Raw genomic sequence first — 19,925 nt, 5'->3', positions numbered from 1 at the left:
CCGAATTCACTGGTAAGCCAAAGGCCTTTATTATACAGTCCGCTACTTCCAAGGATTCTGTCGTTGATGTCCTGTAGCTAGCTGGCCCATTCTGGGGATTAGCTGCACGTCTCATAAACAGCAAAAGGACTGTACAGTCGGGGACAAAAGTCTCCGGACCACGTGTTCCTCAAACGAAGCTTATAGCTCTACTACCAGACAGCGGCTGGAGATCGCACTTGTGGAGATGAAAGAACAAAAATTAACTTTTACCTCCGCAAGTGTGGTCTCCAGCCGCCGACTAATAGCAGAGCTATCGGCTTCGTTAGACGAACAAGTGGTCCGGAGACTTTTGTTCCCGACTGTACGCTTGTTGTCTATCGCGCTTTTTTTCAGGAGCAAGAATTCGAATGCGTTAAACGGGTGATAAGGCCGCTTTGTTGGTTTAGTGATGAAAGACCACCTTCATACGCAGTGCAGTAAAATTTGCTTGCTTTACTCATTTTTTGTAGTTCTTTAGGGGGAAAAAATTGCCCACGATTTCGTTACTTCCTAATGCGAAATTGGAGCGCAGCTGATCAACTGTATCAGCTTTTCGATAGATTGGGGCAAAGAATTCGAGTAAGAAATGTTTGTACAATTACAGACAACTTGTTATTTTTCGCACATAATTCTTCTTCGAGAAACACTCCACTCATAATTCTTGGTTCTCGTGAATGAAGCTTTCTGGTCGGAGAAATATTTGGTAGCAAACATCAGGTCATAACTGAAGTAGAGTATGGCTATCAAAACAATAAGTCAACAGAACTGGCACTTTTAGCTCAGAAAGAGTACTTATTAAGAAACTTCGAAAATCAATTGCTTTCTGTTGGTATATTTGTTGATTACACGCAGGCTTTTGGCAACATCATTCACCGTATCCTGCTCAGTAAACTAGAATGGTATGGTATCAAGGGCACACCTCTTGCCCTATTCTCTATCCTCTTATCTACACTACTATCCTCTTATCTACACAGCAGGCAACAATTTGTCTCAGTAAATGAAGTTAGGTCGCAAACCAGGGAAATAATTTCAAGTGTACGACAGGGTATTTACAAAGAAGCAAAATTTGTAATGTATGCTGATTACACTAGTATTTTTCTATCGTCCTCCAGTTACACAGATTTAATTAGAAGGGCAAATGAACTTCTTGAATGGCCTTCTGTCTGGTCTAAAAACAGCTCTCTGGAGGTAAACTGCAACAAAACCAAAGCAATAAATTTTCGTACTTAGGGCAGAGAAATCCCAGAAAACCATAGTATAACGTATGAGTCTGTGCATATTTAGGTCGTAAATACATTTAAAATTCTCGGTGTAACCTTCTCGAACCACTTACAATGAAACGACCGCACAGATTTAGTTATAAAGAAGCTCAGCACTACAGTTGGTATGTTGAATCACAATAGATATATATTTCCTACTTCTGTTCAACTACTTCTCTATAATGCGTTGTTTGCCTCGCATATTAATTATGGCTTTTTGGTGTGGGGTACAACGACTCGATCAAATCTTAACGATATTTTCACCATGCAGAAAAGGGCTTACGCATTATTGCCAATGCATCCTAAACTGAACATAGTGACCCTTTCTTCGAGAGATATAACGTAAAAAAAATTCGAGATATTTACACACATCGATTCTGCGCGAATTCTATTTTGGTAAAAAGAAACATAATTCTATATTACTTGAAATAGCTAATTTACGTTTAAACGTGCCCACTTACAGTACACGTCACTCTGAAAAGTGGGAGGTTAAAACACACAGGACAACTTATAGCAAACAAATGCCTGAGAACAATTTACCGCGGCTATTAAATTTCCTTAATGAAAATGGCATCAGTATCGAAAATATGTGCCCCTCAAATTTTAAGACTTTCTTGAGTTCATGTGGTTTTGACCAATTATGTAGTGTCCCTTTTCATCTTACCTTCTATGCATATCTGGGAGATTGTTTTTCCGGGAGAGGTGACCTGTGTATGTTGTGTTTTTTATGTTGTGCTTCTCCGCGCTGGCACATGTAAAGGGGGTCGATGGCCTCTCAAGCTGCACGGTCGCAGCTTTTATCTCAGCCACCTCCATTTTGTAAAAATGAACATCAATAAAAGAAAGAAAGACGGATATTTATTTATTTATTTACAAAGTACTGCTAGCCTCTAGGTGAGGCTGTAAGCAGGAGGGGAGAAGAAATATATGCTTGCATTGCTGCACCAATGCTTGGTTCTCAAAGACGAGGTCTACGCAAGTATTTCGCGAGGTTGTCATAGCCCTAGGAGGCGTTACGAGCGAGAGGAACTGATGTTCTCCCGCATAAGTGGTAAAAAATTCCTGTTTGTCTCAATATATGTACATTAAAGTCCCCAACCACCCTGACACCCCAACAGGTGGCAGTTATTGGTTGATCGCGAGTGTTCGCTCACCATTGTCAGCGCTAACGCATGCAGCCCACATCCCTCTGTCATTACCCCACGTACCTATAAGTTCGTTTAAGGCGTCCGCTGACCCAGGGAGCCAGTTGTGCGCACTTTCTTTCCTTAAAATGATCGGAGTGTAAAACGTTGTCAACGCCAACGCCAAAGAACACAATGAATGCCGACGGCCTGTGGCTTCAGCGCCGTGTTTCTAGCACAACGTGGCCAATGCCAACGCATGCAGCGCACATCTGTCAATACCGCCACGTAGCTTAAAGCCCGATTGAGGTGTCCACTGTTCCAGGAGGAGAGTTACCCAGGCAGCCCAAGTAATCGGCCCAGTATTGGAAATGAATGGTTTCACTCTGGCCCTCTGTAGGGCCGATGTTTGCCAATACGTTTCCAATATTGGGCCAGTTATCGGTGCTCCTTGGGTATACGCCTTCCCTCTGATTTCCATGCTCCCGCTCCATTGGTTTCGCAGCGTAAAGCGCGACTAAGATGTCCACTGCTCATTGCAAGGGACGACGGCGACGGCGACGCAGCAGAACACAGAAACGGAGCCAAAGAGCTGAGCTCTAAAAGCATATTCGCAGGCGAGAAATGTGGAGTTCAATCTAGCGTACTTTTGCATTCGAATGGCATGGACCCTATCAGCCATACCAAATCTGTCCCGTTGCCTCTACGCCAATGATATCACCCTCTGGAGTATGTCAGGCACTGATGCTGGAATAATTCAAAACAATGCAGGAGTCATTGGACAAGATGGAGTATCCCTCTCACCAAGTCTGCCTCTGCAGTTTCCCTCAGAAATCCGAACTCCTAATAATTACAGCGCTTCCCAAAAGTAAGGATCCTCCACCCATAAACGTTGACGCAGATGGCATCCGAATACCGGAGGGCCCCACCCTCCATGTCCTCGGTATGCACATCCAAAACAACAGCAAAAATGCCGTCATCAAAGCTAATCTTAGGAGCTGAGTCACTAAATCCACTTGCATAATTTAGCGGTCATTGAGCATCCAGTGAAGAAGCACCATGGTATGAAATAATCTTCTAATGCAGATAATAGCTACGATTCTGGAATCCATCTTCAATTTACGCAATCTGAGGTGAATGTATTCCTAAAATGTCCTTCCTGTGCCAAACCACAAACTCTAAAAAAGTTTTCTCTTTAGTCTGAACGTTCTTGAGTAACTGGAGGCAACGCTTAAAGAAGTAGTGCATTTCCTGACCAATAGTATATTCTATAAGATCCTTTCGCGCAATGCGAAGTGATTTGATTTTTTTCAGAATAATTATCTATCCGATGCAAACATATATGACATAATACTGAGTATTAAAATCAAACATTGAAGCTCCTATTTTCAGCTCAGTCATGACTCTGTAATGCTCGTTCTTATTCTTTTATGCGTGTGGCAGGTATCCTGATTTGCCAGATATGTTTCTTGTAGAAATATTTTTCAACACTTTAGGTTTGGTTTATTGGGGTTTAACGTACCATAGCAACTAAGGCTATGAGGGACGCCGTAGTGAAGGGTTCCGGAAATTTCGACCACCAGGGGTTCTATAACGTGCACTGACATTGCACAGCACACGGGCCTCTAGAATTTCGCCTTCATCGAAATTCAGCCGCCCCGCCCAGGATTCAACACTTTAAATTCTACAGCCGCCGCGGTGGCTCAGTGGCTATGGTGCTCGGCTGCTGACCCAAACGACGCGGGTTCGATCCCGGCCGCGGCGGCTAGAATTTCTTTGGAGGAGAAATTCTAGAGGCCCGTGTACTGTGCGATGTCAGTGCACGTTAAAGAACCCCAGGTGGTCGAAATTTCCGGAGCCCTCCACTACGGCGTCTCTCATAGCCTCAGTCGCTTTGGGACGTTAAACCCCATAAACCAAACCAAACCAAATTCTACAATCTTAAATTTACTGCGCAGCGGCTTATTACGGAGAAATGACTGTTGTATAGAAAATCATCCTGCTGTTATAATGCGATTGAAATTGCAGTCTGCAAGCAAGTTATTCACTGCCGATCAATTACACCCTCCAAAACATGGAAACCTATATATTATCTGAGGTGAACATTTCCTTTCATGCAATTGTACATACCTTTGAGCAGAGGCATGGTGCTCACCATTGGCTCCGCATTTATGGAGTACATAGGCCGATCTTGGAAGACCTTCGTTGACTTAATAAAACACTCCCTGATGAGTTCGGTGTCAGTAATAACCATGAAGGGTTGGTCAGCGAGGTAAATTCCGAACACCTTGCCATACTCCTTTATCCATTCTGTCATGACCTGCGTCCAAAAAAGCAACCGGTGTAGAACTACTGCAGTCGCCCACTTCCAGTGGCACTCAGTTGAAGACCCTTCATGGCTGGCTCTGTCCCGGCCGTGGCTGCGGCATTTAACCGGCAGCGAAAGCAAGAACACCCCGGTACGGAAATAAGGCTGCACCTTTAAACTCACTTCATAAAAGCCAAAGATGAGCTTTACAGAAGGGCTCGATTCACTTCAACTTTGTCATTATTGCAACAAAACGTTCAGCAACTAAAATCAAACCTTTTTAAATGCATACGGCCGTCATCATCACCCGCCTACCTCATCGCCATCATCGGCCGCCCCTCCTCTACCTACATCCACTTCACGAAAGGGGACTCTCAGGTATCTCTCTAAATAACACTGTTCTGTGCCACCTGTGAATACTTTATCGCCGCAAACTTCTTTATCTCATCCGTTGACCTGACTTTCTGTCGCCTTCTGCTATGATTGCCTTCACTCAGTGTCCAGTCCGTTACCCTTATCGACCATCGGTGATCTTGACTTCGTATCACGTGACCTGCTCCTGCCCTTTTTTCTTCGTTATTTCGACTAGGATCTTATTAACTCGCGCTTGTTTCCTATTATATTCTTCTCTCTTCTGATATCTGAATATTAATCTATTACATTGCTTACCACAGCTCGCTGCGTAGTACTGAATTTTGGTACAAAACTTTCATTAGACTGCGTGTTTCTGGCCATAGGTGAGTACCGGTAAAATAGAGCTGTTATACACTTTCCTTTCGATAGATATTGGCAAATTTTGAATCATCGCCTGACAGTGCCTGCTGAAAGAACTACACTTCATTCTCATTGTCTTAGCTATTTCACTCTGATGGTCCGGGTCTGCCGTCACTACGTGAGCTAACAGCTGTATTACACCCGCCGCGTAGGCTCAGGTCTCAGCGCGCTCGGCTACTCAGGCATAGCACCCAGGTTCAACCCCTGCCGCGGTGTCCTCATATCGATGGAGTCGGAAGACAAAACGGCGTCAAAGTGCTGCGCGATGTTAATGCGCGTTGAAGATCCTCAGAAGGTCGAAATTATTCCGACGCCGTTCGCCACGGCACCTCTTTCTCTTTTTTTATCTCACTCCCACCTTCCCCTCTTCCCTTCCGGCGGGGTTGAAGTTTCCGCTGAGAAGTGAGACAGTCACTGCGCCATTTATTTTCCCCAAAAATCCTTTTTTCTCTCTCATTTCAGAGTGCGTCCGTTATTCCTTCCCTCTCGTCTAGGTTAAATTTTCCGCCTAGATGTCAGAAAATTACTGCGCCCTCTGCTTTTTTGAAGAAGATGTATTCCCTTACAACTTCAGCCGCTTCGCTGTCTATTGCAAACTGCTCTTGCGTCCAGTTACAAGTCGGCGCCCACCATTGAGGACATTTTGTTGCTTTTTTAAAATGAAGTTGTTCCTTTTTCTGAGGCTGTTGGACATTACTTTCGTTGGACATTACTTTTTCTGAGAGAAAGATGTAGAATTTCATTATCAGAACGCTGTGTTCGCGTCTCCCAGAAGTCTGCCGACTACGTCGCTCAGTTAGCGGCGACAAACACTGCTAGCGCCAGATGGCTGGTCGCAACACATGGCGTCTGTTTCGAGCACTTACTGACCCCACTCAGACAAGTAAAGAAACGGCGCGGCACCTCCAATGCGCTATTCAGAACTTTCCCGGTACTACAAAACAACTGGCCCGAACCTTGTTTGACAGATACCTCTGTACCACGGTGTACCCTCGCCTGTCCCAATGCTCATACGTAGGCCAAACAAATCTGGAGCTGCACCCCCCTTCTAGCTCCATGATGTGAAGGAGTCCCTACCCAAAATGAAGCTCGGCACTGTACCGAGCCGGGACAAGGTGACAATAAAACTTCAGGCGAACCTTCCCCACGCAGCCTATCATACCCTGCTTGAGTTCATCAACCAAATCGGGCTTGAAGGGATTCCACTCTTCCCAGATTGGAAAACAGCCTAAGTGACGTTTATTCCTAATGATGGGAAGCCGACTGATGAGGAGCACACGCCCCCTATCTCCCTCACATGTTGTGTCGGTAAGTTTATGAGACTATGGTGCGAAATGAGTTGTTCACTTAGCTAAAAACATAACATATTGTTACGTGCTTAGCACGCACGGGGGTTTATTCACAGAGGGGATCGGTCGGAGCAGGATGGAAGCAGGCAGCCTACCAGCGTCCCTCAGCTCTTTTTCTTCCTTTCTCTCTGCCGGTCAGTCCTTCATCTTCTGCTTCTTCCGTCGAGATTCTGTGGAAGCACGTGACATTTCCCTCCTCGCAGACGGAGCCCGTCGGGCGAGTTACGTAGACCGTCTGGGATGGAATCGCTTGAGACGGGCTACATGCACCACCTGAGACTGGCGTGACCGTCGACCACTAGCAGTTAGTCGTGATATAACGTAATTAACGTCACTTATGCACTCCAACACAACAAACGGTCCAGTGTAGTGGGACAGCAGTTTCTGACACAGACCACGCTTGCGTAGAGGGGTCCACAACCACACAATGTCACCAGGAACATAAGAAACTTCTTGGTGTTGGACGTCGTAGCGGTTCTTGGAACGCTCTTGAGAAGATAAAATTCGAACGCGGGCAAGCTGGCGAGCTTCTTCAGCTCTGCAGAGTGTGGTCGCAAGAGAAGGTTCGTCGTGGATGAAAAATGGTAGAATGGTGTCAAGGCCGCAGCGAGGTGAGCGAGCATAGAGCAGGTAAAAGGGGCTGTAGCCTGTTGTCTCATGTTGCGCTGTGTTGTATGCATGAGTAATGAACGGGAGGACGCCATCCCAGTCCTTATGATCTGCAGCGACGTACATAGCGAGCATGGTGGTGAGCGTCCGATTAGTGCGTTCTACCACCCCGTTCGTTTGGGGATGATATGGCGTGGAGTGGCGAAAACTGCAGCTGCTGAGGCGGAGAAGTTCTTCAACAACGTCCGCTGTAAATTGGCGTCCACGGTCGCTAATGAGAACTGCAGGAGGGCCGTGCCGAAGAATGACGAATCGAAGTAAGAAGTTAGATACTTCAGACGCAGTAGCAGCTGGTATCGCGGCTGTCTCACAATAACGGGTTAAGTGGTCTACGCACACAAGAATCCATCGATTTCCTTTCGAGGACCGTGGGAAAGGTCCAAGGAGGTCAATGCCAACTTGCTCAAACGGGGCTGTTGGAGGTGTGATTGGCCGCAGTTTGCCCGGTGGACTTGAAGTCGGCAGCTTAAAGCGCTGGCATTGCACACAGCTGGCTACATAGTGCTGGATGGTTGAACGCATGTTAGGCCAGTAAAATCGTTGTTGTGTGCGGTGGAGTGTGCGTGTCACTCCCAAGTGCCCAGACGTGGCGTCGTCGTGCATCATTTCAAGAACTGTGATGCGTAGGTTTTCGGGTACGACAAGAAGCATGCGTGCTCCTCCAGAAGAGAAATTCTTCTTATAAAGCAAACCGTCGCGAATGCAAAAAGTATTCTTTACAGAATCTTGAGCGGCATCAAACAAAGAGGTTAATGTTTGGTCTTTGCGTTGCTCAGTTCGGAAAACTTCAAGATCGGGGAAGGCTTGTGAAAGTGACGCCAAGTATTCATCAAAGTTGTCTGCGTCGTCATCAGTCGTTTGAAGCGGCAAGCGGGAAAGACAATCGGCATCTGAGTGTTTACGGCCGCTTTTATGCACCACAGTGAAATTAAATTCTTGTAGGCGCAAAGCCCATCGAGCAAGCCGGCCACAGGGGTCACGAAGACTCACTAGCCAGCAAAGCGAGTGGTGGTCGGTCACGATGGTGAAAGCATTCCCGTACAGATAGGAGCGGAAGCGCTGGACAGCGAAAACAACGGCGAGACATTCTTGCTCAGTAACCGTGTAATTTCTTTCGCTCTTACTCAATGAACGGCTGGCATATGCTACCACGTGCTGATCGTGACCATGGCGTTGTATAAGTACAGCGCCGATACCGATACCACTTGCATCAGTGTGCACTTCAATTGGTGCAGATGGGCAGAAGTGGCGTAGGATGGGGCCCGAGGTCAAAAGAAATTTCAGATGTCGGAAAGCTGCGTCACATTCGCTGGTCCAATGGAACGGTGCATCTTTATGCAGCAAACACGTGAGTGGGTAAGCAATGTCCGCAAACCTAGCTATAAAGCGTCGAAAGTACGAGCAGAGCCCTAAAAAACTCTGCAGCTCTTTCACTGATTGAGGCACCGTAAAACTTTTGACAGCTTCAATTTTCTTTGGATCTGGTCGAACCCCTTCTTTATCAACTAAATGACCAAGAACAATTGTTTCTCGGTTCCCAAAATGACATTTCTTGGAATTGAGGATAAGGCCAGCTCGTTCCATGCAATCAAGCACAATATCCAGGCGGCTGTTGTGCTCACTAAACGTTTTGCCAAAAATTACAACGTCGTCCAAATAACATAAACAAATTTGCCACTTGAGGCCACGCAGGATTGTATCCATGAACCGCTCGAATGTTGCAGGTGCATTACATAATCCGAAAGGCATGACGTTAAACTCGTAAAGTCCGTCTGGTGTTATGAATGCCGTTTTTTCCCTATCTGCAGCGTGCATGGGGATTTGCCAGTAGCCGGATCTCAAATCAATAGAAGAAAAGTACGAAGCGGAGTGCAGACAATCAATTGCGTCATCTATACGTGGAAGCGGGTAGACGTCCTTCTTCGTGGCCGTATTTAAGCGACGGTAGTCAACACAGAACCTCCATGTGCCATCTTTTTTCTTAACAAGGATAACTGGAGCTGCCCAAGGACTGGAAGACTCTCGAATTATGCCTCGCTTTAGCATCTCTTGAACTTGGTCATCTATTAACTTACGTTCAGTGGCTGAGACTCGATAGGGTTTCTGGCGTATAGGAGGTGCGGAGCCGGTGTTGATCGTGTGATGAATACGACTGGTAGGCGGTGGTGTAGAATCGTCTTTGGCAAAGTCGAACACGAACACGTGCTTCAGAAGGAGTTCCACTAGAGTGCGACGCTCGGTTGTGGGAAGAGCCTGATTAATCATAGTCTTAACTTGGGTCTCCATATCTCTTTTCACGTGCTGCTCACTGACAGAGTTGGTTAACGTCGCGACGGAACCTGACACACCTTCCTCGAAACGGGCGAGTTTGAGGCCCCGGGGCAACACAGCTGGCTCTTCAGAGTGGTTCACTGTCCACAGCTCGGTACGGCCTCCCACCACGGGAACGACGCAACGAGGCACGACGATACTCTTCTTAGAGCAGGCGAGTGTCGTAGGCTCTGCCACAGCTTCAAAAGATTCGCACTGATTGTGAACAGAGGAAACCCGCACGAATGCTGCGGAGAAAGCTGGTACAATAGTGTCTTCTTCCACCGCAAATGCTCCAAAATCCGGTGTCGAGTTATCCACAAGAGCTGAAAGTAGTGAAGAATTCAAAGAAATTTCTCCCGTACGACAGTCTAAAGTTGCACCACACTCTTGCAGAAAATCAATCCCAAGAATCACATCATGCGTTGACCGTGGTAGCACTGCGAATTCTGTTCTAAACGTTAGACCACCAATAACAACATCTGAAGCACACACACCAAGTGGAACCAAAGGTTCACCACCGACACCACGGAATAACGCTGCACGGTCACCACTAAACATCACTTTCCTACCTAAACGGTTCTTAAACCTCAAACTCATAACGGATACGGTAGCACCAGTGTCCACAAGAGCCATTGTTTTCACACCATCAATAAACACTTCCAGTTTGTTCTTCAACATAAACACGGGCAGAGGTATATTGGACGTCATCGACTCGCCGGCGGCCTCACCTCCATCGGCCGCGCCTCCTAGTTTCCCGGAGGCGGAGGGGATGCACGACGTCGAGGAGAAGGTGACCGCCGTTGGCGCTGAGGTGGCGGCGTCACACTGCGGTCAGATGCAGGTGATGAACTCCGCAAAGTGCTCGGACGGTACGGGTCCCAAGCGGACGTTGGGGGTCGCTGCTGCGCGGTGTGCCGTTGTCCGTAAGTAGGCGCCGGGGGTTGGCAGTCTTGAGAAGTCGGGAAACGACGGCGGCAATATCGAGCGATATGCCCTGCAATACCACACCGGTAGCACAAAGGTTGAGAGCGCCAGCGACCGCCATAAAAGTCCTGGCGAACAAAGTCGCGACGTTGGCTGGAGCCAGGATCTCGCTGCTGACGAACCACGTCTTCTGGGTAAATGGGCCTCCTTTCCGTCGGCTGGTGGCCATAACGTTGGGCAATGTTCCGATCTTCCATGGGCAAAGTGCCGTTAGGTTGAGCCCACGGAGTCGACAGGGCGGCAACATCGTCCTCCGGTGCAGAACTGTGCCGCGGATATTCTGTGCGGCAGAAGGTGTCCCGGGATCTTGACAATTCCTCGCGCACAATCTCTCGAATCATATCAGCCATAGAATTTGGAGGACAGGCTTCAACACTGGCTATAGAGGTGACATTGGCCAATCTTCCGAATTTAGGGGTGATTCGACGCAGCTTAAGAGCTTCAAATGTTCTGCAATGTTTGATAACGTCAGCGGTGGTGCTCAGGCTCTCTTTACTAATCAGGAAATTGTAAACATCTTCCGCAATTCCTTTTAGAAGGTGGCCGACTTTATCTTCTTCAAGCATACTGGAGTTAACTAGCTTGCATAACTTTAAGATGGCTTCGATGTATGCCGTGCAAGTTTCTCCGGGTACTTGCGCGCGGTGAAGCAATGTCTGTTCCGCACGCTTCTTCTTAGCCGATTCATCCCCAAAATTTTTCTTGACCTCGGTCGTAAATGTAGCCCATGAACTCAGTGTATCCTCATGATTGTCGAACCAGTCAAGGGCCGTGGCGGCAAGGAAAAACACTACGTTAGCCAGTTTAGTAGCAGCGTTCCAGCGATTGTATTTGCTCACCCGCTCATAGTGTTTCAGCCACTCGTCAACGTCCTCTTCAGGTTTACCAAAAAATGTGCGGGGCTCTCGATAATGTGGCCAGTTGTTCGCTGTGGATATCCCCGGTTGCTCGGCATTGTCGTCTCCAGGCATGTCCGATGGCAGTGGTGGGAAGCCTGCGAGTCTACGGCTCCTTCGGTAGATGGAATGCTCCGTGGTCGATACCCGGCACCTCTCACCAAACTGTTACGTGCTTAGCACGCACGGGGGTTTATTCACAGAGGAGATCGGTCGGAGCAGGATGGAAGCAGGCAGCCTACCAGCGTCCCTCAGCTCTTTTTCTTCCTTTCTCTCTGCCGGTCAGTCCTTCATCTTCTGCTTCTTCCGTCGAGATTCTGTGGAAGCACGTGACAATATCACACTTTTGAGGACAGTATGTTTGGTTTCCGACCACTGAAATCCATACGACACATTCCTCTACAACTAAATATTGGAACATTCGAGCCGAAAGAACTCATTCGCAATGAGAAGGTAGTCCTGACCTTGGATTTGAAAGATACCTTTGATAATGTCAAAAATGAAGTGACACTCAGTCACCTCCAAGATACCAACTGTGGTCAGAATACAAACGATACATCCGGAAATTTCTCACAGCTCCACATGCCTACATTACAATTCAACACAAGGAACATGGACGCTATACAATCGGATCCCGGGGTACACCACAAGATGCGGTGTTATCTCCTGTCCTCTTCAACCTCACAATGAAAGACCTTCCAGCAAAATTAAGCCCCGTGCCCGGCATCCGATATGCCCTTTATGCAGATGATATCTGTCTGGGCAACAGAAGGCAATCTCGGACAAATGGAGACCTGCTTACAACAGGAAGTGGACGTAGTGGGCGCTTACGCAGCATACTGTGGTCTCAAAAGTGTTCCCACCAAAACAGAATTTGTCCCCACTCGTCCCTCCCCACGAGACGACACTTCAATTTACCTCACACTCCCTTCAGATCCGAGGAGAGAGGCCAAGGAGATCCGCATCCTCGACCTCTTTAATCACCAACAATGCAGATTGTGCATAACGCTCGTGAAACTCGGCATGTAGGGCGACCGGGGCGGGCCGTACTGTCCGTTGAGCCTCCAATAAGCGGGGGGGGGGGGGGGGGGGGTTCACGAAGCAAATATGCCTTCCGACTCACATATGAGTTCATAACAAGTAGAGATCTCTGCTCAACCCTCCACCTTCGCATGGGCAAACACTACGAGGACAAACTCGAGGTCATACACCACTAAGTGTATGACCTCGACACCGCCACATCCAGCCAGCACTTGTTGGAACTAGGGGTAGTCAACACCTATCGGGAACTCCGAGGCGCCCATCTCCTCAACCAGTACGTGAGCCTATCACAAACGCCACCCGGTCGCCTCATTTTTGACCGACTCCCTTTCCAACACACCACCACCTTTGAGGAAAGGGCACGAGCTCCAGAACTTTGAGACGCGTCCTAAGGGTCCGACCCATTCCCCCAAAAATGGCAATCGCCAGGCGCGTGCGGAAGCACTCAAGCGACATTGTGGTCAACAACAGCACGTTTACTACGCTGGCATAGCCGATCTCCAGTCTCCACCGGAGTGGGTGGGTGGGGGGGGGGGGGCGTTCATCTGGTCAGTGGGCGGCAGTACTAACAAAGTAGCAGAAGTTAGGTTTTGGGCCTACAGCAGAAAACACGCGGAAGAAATCGCGATTGCTTCTGCCTTTCCCTCCCATAAGTCAAACACTTCATTACCGACACGAAGGAGGCTGTCGTAATCATGGGCTGGGTTGGATACCTCCTCGCGCCTGGCGAATCTTACAAAACTGCTGTTGGTCCAGCGACCTCATCTGGACTGCAACCTCATCTGTGCTCCCGGCCATCAGGTATTCCAGGGCAATGAGTTAGCCGATCAGGCGGCCCTCGCGTTCTTTCCTCAGCCACCCACACTTGGTCTGGAAGCCTATTCCAAGGCCACCCAATCTCTAATTACATTCAAAGACATGGCTACATATTACAAGGACAGTCATCGCCGCTTTCTGGAACCCTGTAAGGGTCTCCAAAGAGGAGAAGAACGGCTCCTTCTCAAGACTGCTACAAATACAATGCTGTACACAGTAGTATTGAAGCACTTCAACTTAGAATTTTATCGTGGCTGGAGCCTGTGCGGAGCGACTTTCTGGGATGTTATCTAAATGGTCTGGGCCTGCCCTTCCAATCCGCACTCTTCTCAATGCTTGATCTCCCAACCTTCTAAGGGGGCCTAAGAGGCGGCACTACTCAGCTGCTATGACGTACAGTTCCAATGGACCTTGGTCGCCAGGGCATGAGCGGCGTTAAACGCTATTGGGGCTCCGGGATAGGAGGTACACCTAGGTTCGTGAGGACCTGGGGCAGTGGGGCCGGGGACCAAACACCTCCTTTTAGAACATAATCAATAAATGTTTACCACCACCACATCTCTCCAATTATTTGGTTCTTTGCGTCATAACCACATAGGCACCGCTCCCTTCTTGTCCCAGCGATGGAAGTGCAGGCTGCTGGCCCTCCTTTCGAATTGAGTGGGTCAGCAGCCCATTGCAAGTCCTTGCACCACCTTAGTGACTCAAGCAGCGAATACAATGGCGTGCTTGGCGGCAAGTGATGGCTACTCGAGCTACGACGGGTTCGTACCAGTCATTAGCAAGATGACCAAGCGCAGAGTGGGAAGACCAGCCGAGTCCTCCTCATCAAGCCTGTCAACGACCATCAGGGAGCGAAGGGCTTCGCAACATGCCGTCTTGTTTGTGCCACACCAACCAACTGACAACCTGAACCTCCTGAACAAGCTGCGGAAAGCCTCGCACTTTGAAGACGTGAGAGTAGATCTCTATAAGAACATCCTTGCCACCGACTGTGTGGAGCGGAGCGCACTGGAAAGTTTGATCACAATCAACCACCTCTTCAATCATCAGCATCCGGCTTCTTATCCTCCAAGAAATTGGCACTACGTCTGACGTAATTTACAACGTTGACATCGCCATCTGTGAAAATGATTTGACCGTTTTAATCAAGCCGGATACCAACAGCATTTCAATACTCTACGTTCAGCGCCTCGTAAAGTCTAAATGCATCAAGCTAACCTTCGAGGGCTACTCTTTACGATCATGAGTAAAGGTTTGGCACTTTCGACACCCATTTTGATATTTCTTTCCTAAGCTGCTAAACAGCAGGAAGCGCATGAGGATCGGTCACATGAGCGGCATCTGCAACAAATCCGTTGTGTGCCCGAGATGCTCCGAGCCACACAGCAGCAACATTAGCCGTTCGACTGCTATGAAGTGTGCCTACTGTCATGGCTCTCATGTCTCTTCTTTGAAAGACGGCCTCTGTCAAAAGATGGAACGAGAGGTACTGAAACGAATGGCGCTATGCTATTCTACGCATATAGATACCTCTGGAAAGGTAAGACGACGTTGTTTGCACCGCCGAAGGTCCTCAAAGAAGAGAATAACCTTTGAAGGGAAGGGCCTAAGTGCCAGTGCAGCGTGTCCGCCTCCTCCGACAACCGCCCGCCGTCTGGTGAGGCCGTATCTACTACCTTAAATAATACTTGGCAACCACTTTCGAAGACTTGTAGGTCCACTGGGTCAGGGACGTCGAAGCACTCCACTGTTGAACGACAACCACGGTACTAGACAAAAGCCACGATCAACACTGAGACGGAGATCTGCAAGTTATTGCAATTCTCATGTTCTTTAATAATATCATGCGTGCTCTGCTTTCTAGTATGAAGAAAACAAGCGAAAAGGACGCATTCACAAGGAGGAGAAGTACACAGGACAACTCTGGAAACACAACTCCTAGAGTTGTGTTTCCAGCGTTGTCCTGTGTACTTCTCCTCCTTGTGAATGCGTCTTTTTCGCTGGTTTTCTTCATACCATGCACCAACTGGCCCAACAAGCTACGCTTCTTCAATACTCTGCTTTCTAGCCTGCGCACCCCAGCACCACACACTGCACTGCAAATACTGGAAGCGCTGCACCCAGTTCTTGCGGCTCAACTTAGCAGCAGCCGCTAGCATCATTGATCAGTGACCTCAGCATGCGATTGCCCTCAAGGCCTACAAAGCACAGTTTTGCTCCCTGAACGCGAGTGGCTAGAGTGACAAATTGTGATTGTGCTCCTCGCCCGTTCTCCTTTTCTTTCTCCCCTCGTCCCTTCTCCGCAGTGCAGGGCAGCCAACCACAGTACCCTTCTGGTTAACACCCCTGCCTTACTTCTTCCTCTTTATCTCTTCTCTCTCTACTTCTTTCGGCGTAGTATGTCTTACATTTACTGTTGTTCTTTGCTTTGGTAGTTCGTCGATCATGGTGTAAAATTGGTTCCCTGGGTCACTTAGCAAGTCGATGCCATCGGCAAGTACGAGGTTGCTTAGGAGGTCACTGATTATACAATACTGTGCGAGTATTTACTTTAGGAGTAAAAAAAGACTCAATGACTTTCAATTGGAATTATTTCTCATCTTCCAGAACCAGCGCATCCTCTTTACTAACTCATTAAATAGCGTTCGTTTCGAGCGTTCAGTTCTTGACTGCTGGGGTAACTGAGTTTGGTCATTTGAGTAAACGTTTTTTTTTGCTTGAAACTTTTCGGTACCTTTGTTATTGTTCCTGATCCACTGAGCGTGATAGAATTTTTATCCTGGTAAGGTGAAGGTGATACTTGCCAATATATTCGCACGCCATTAAGGTAGCAGCGGAAAAGACCAGGATGAAGGAAACAGCATGATCGTCCCGTGTTTTATCCTCGTATTTCGCGCTGCAACTCTCAACAATGTAATACCAGCTCACCCCTTTATCAATTCTGTTGATACTCTGAGGCCTGAAAGAGGCGACCCATCCTGCCGGTGAATAGCATTTACCTCATTCGTACTCCAACCCAGGCTTGTGGACTCCCTGGCGGGAATGTAACGTAACTATTGCGTATTTTTTGGTACGTTCTATTCTTGATGTTGTGGTTATTGCATGTTGACCGAGTGAAATGATATCAAAAAAGGTTATCACTGTTTAAACTGCATGTTTCCTCGGTATTTAATAGTACCAATGAACGAGTCTATTTTGGAGCACTCCGCTGATGAGGAGTAAAGGAAATATAAACGCCTTATTCGCACTCAGAAAGCAGTGCTAAATTGGAAGTACCGACGGTCTCAAAGTTCTCAGTGGCGTGGCAAATAAGCTTACCCGGAGGCGGTTCTCCTTTAGCTGTTTCCAGTTGCCCCACAGAAGGCCCGGCTTAGGTCCAGGAACCCCAAGCTTTTTAAAAAGGCAATGTTTACTCCGTCGGTCAACCACCCATAGGACGGCACAAGACAGCAAGAGGAGCAGTGCAGCTTCTAGGACGTAGAAGAGGATGCTCCATGCTTCCATGGTCGTGCGTCTGAGCTGCGGTCAAAGCGCTGCAGTCGAGTTAACAGGCCAGCCTGAAATGAAAAGAGAAAGACAAACAAAAAATGCACTGAGATCGCTAAACGCAACAGCTGTTCAGCATGGGCTGATATGTCAAGCTCTATATTGTTAAGTTTTGTTTCTCGTTGGTGACAGCCGTACATAAAATCGGCTTACAGGAAAGCGCCTTCTTGACTTCCCCACGTGCCGATCTCTAAACGAATGAGTTCGACCAAGGGGAAAATTTTACTAGGAGAGGAAAATGCGTTCTTTTTTTGCTGTCAACATTTTATGTTATAAACCGTGATGCTCTCGTAATGACAACTGTAAGGTTGTTGCCCCCCCCAAAAGGATATATCTTTGGGACCTTAAAAAAATAGGTACTGACTGTTTTACGCTTTTCAGATTTTCGCTCATATTGCTGAAGTAAAGTACAAAATTCAAGGTAATGCTCTTTTTGAGCCCGTACTAAGGGGAAGAACATCGTGACTGTAAGCGCCAACGACATGCTGTTCCAGAACTGCGCGTCATTGAAGTCCTACACTCCTAACCTCTGCTCGAAGTAAACTCCATCGGTTCCACTTAAGTTCCACTTAAACCTTTGCTCCAGTTATTTCATCTGGACCGAGACTACTTTCAAGTTGCTCTATGTGGAATGGCAACTTCAGTCGCACCTTATTTGCGCTTTTGACTGGAGCCAGCTGGCTTTAAATGGATCGACTGACTTTAAGTGGAACAAGAGTGTTCTAAAACTTTATCGAGTTCCATTCAATGCCAACTATTTCCGGTAAAACCTCATGGGGTCCCATATAATGTTATGGTCACTCTAGTACTGAAAAATTCTTTCATATAGAGCAATCTAGATATTATATTCATCCCTGTCTCCTACTGGACGTTTGGAGTTCTAATGGCGATGATGACGATGTTACTGGCTTGACATAGAGCCAAGATTAATGTGCCATTTTGTTAGTATGCAAGATACTGTATGTGAATCAGGGCTACTGCAATGTAGATGAAAGAACGAGGCACACAGACCTCTCAATATTTTTGCTTCTAGGTCTCTATGGTTCACCTCAGATTGTAGTTGCGTGTACTGAAGCCTTTGATGTCTCGCACTCATTGGACGGCAAATTTTGTGACAGGATTTTTGTAACCATTCTTTATTTGGATTCAGAAAAGCGCGCGGCGCGCGCTCGCGCGCGCACACCCACACACACACACGCACACGCACACACATATATACGAAGGGGGTGAAGGTCGGATGGATCTAGTAGAATATCAACGTAATTCGGTAGACACACGGTAGAAAAAACTTTATTCTAATGTTTCGACCAGTTTGACGTTTCGATCGGAAGAACATCGAGTCGAATAAATATGTTTCCATTAACGAAGCGTACACTTCGCTATATATATATATATATATATATATATATATATATATATATATATATATATATATATATATATATAAACGTAATTCGGTTGACACACGGTAGAAAAACAACAACTTTATTAAAGTTGTTGTTTTTCTACCGTGTGTCAACCGAATTACGTTTATGTTCTACCGGATCCATCCGATCTTCACCCCCTTCTTATATATATATATATATATATATATATATATATATATATATATATATATATATATATATATATATATATATATATATATATATATATATATATATATATAAAGCAGACAAGTGAAGGGGTGAAGGGAAATGAAAGGCTCGTTATAGATTTTTAAGAGAAGCCAACAGCCACAGAAACCATGGAACACATAGGACTTTATTTGTATTTATTTATTTCGTGGTGTTGATCAATGGAGAATATTATTGACTATGTTGTCGCTTAAAGACAACTGATTAGAAAAGTAGAAGAAAAAGCAATCCCATGCCGCCGGTGGGAACCGAATCCACGACCTAATTTATATATATATGAGAGAAGCCAACAGCCACAGAAACCATGTGACATAGGTGATTTTTTAATTAATTTATTTATTTTGTGGTGTTGTTCGATTTAGAATATTACTGAATATGTTATCGCTTAAAGCTAATTGATTAGAAAAGCAGTAACTCCGGACGTACTACGTCCGCCGCTTACGAACGTGGGTGGCGCTGATGAACAATCTCAAGGTTAGGTTATTTCTAAAAATAAATACCCCCGAAAGCAGATTTGGCAGCCGTCGCCGTAGCTGAGCGGTAGAGCACCGGACGCGTAATTCGGAGGTCGTGGGTTCGGATCCCACCGGTGGCATCGGCATGTGGTTTTTTCTTCTGCTTTCCTAATCAATTAGCCTTAAGCGATACCATATTCAGTAATATTCTAAATCGAACAACACCAGAAAATAAATAAATTAAAAAATCCCCTATGTCCCTTGGTTTCTGTGGCTGTTGGCTTCTCTGTTATTTATAACGAGCTCCTCATTCCCGTTCTCTTGTTTTCTTATTATATATATATATATATATATATATATATATATATATATATATATATATATATATATGTTGTATTCAGTAGGGGTTCCAATGGTCCAGGTTACTAGCTTAGGTACAGGATTACGGCAAACGCGATCGTTATTTTAAAGTTTATTTTGCCAACCGTTTTGGGAATGGTATTCCCTTCGCCAGCGCAGGCTTACAGTCAGTCGGTTTCGTCAATATAAGGGCACAAAACAGGCGAGGAGGTATAATCTCCGCCCTCGAAACAAACTTGAGGATGAGGGCAAGGGACCGTATAATAGACAGCACGACAGCTCTCACATGGGCCGCGGCTCACAAACCAGAAAAACAAGCGGGGAGGTGGAAATGGTAATGCAGTAGCAAAGAACGAGTTTGAACAGCGAT

General features: G+C 46.7%; 1 protein-coding gene across 3 annotated transcripts in view; it reads right to left on the bottom strand.

The window, feature by feature from the left end:
- The window catches only part of LOC149344902 (cytochrome P450 3A4-like), a 55,647-nt gene that overhangs the window by 11,779 nt on the left and 23,943 nt on the right, over positions 1-19,925 (bottom strand). For all 3 annotated transcript variants that reach the window (XM_089542680.1, XM_089542679.1, XM_089542681.1), the window contains exons 2-3: positions 16,876-17,114; positions 4,535-4,724 (exon numbers count right to left, since the gene is read on the bottom strand). In XM_089542680.1, coding sequence (XP_089398806.1) covers positions 4,535-4,724; positions 16,876-17,061 — 376 coding nt within the window. In that variant the 5' untranslated portion in view covers positions 17,062-17,114. The remainder of the gene's footprint in view (positions 1-4,534; positions 4,725-16,875; positions 17,115-19,925) is intronic.

Source organism: Amblyomma mixtum, chromosome 5, assembly GCF_055824585.1.
Source record: "Amblyomma mixtum isolate Tamu chromosome 5, ASM5582458v1, whole genome shotgun sequence".
In the NCBI taxonomy this organism is placed as follows: domain Eukaryota; kingdom Metazoa; phylum Arthropoda; class Arachnida; order Ixodida; family Ixodidae; genus Amblyomma; species Amblyomma mixtum.
Note: the sequence above shows the minus strand (reverse complement) of the source record. Positions and strands in the feature narration are given on the sequence as shown.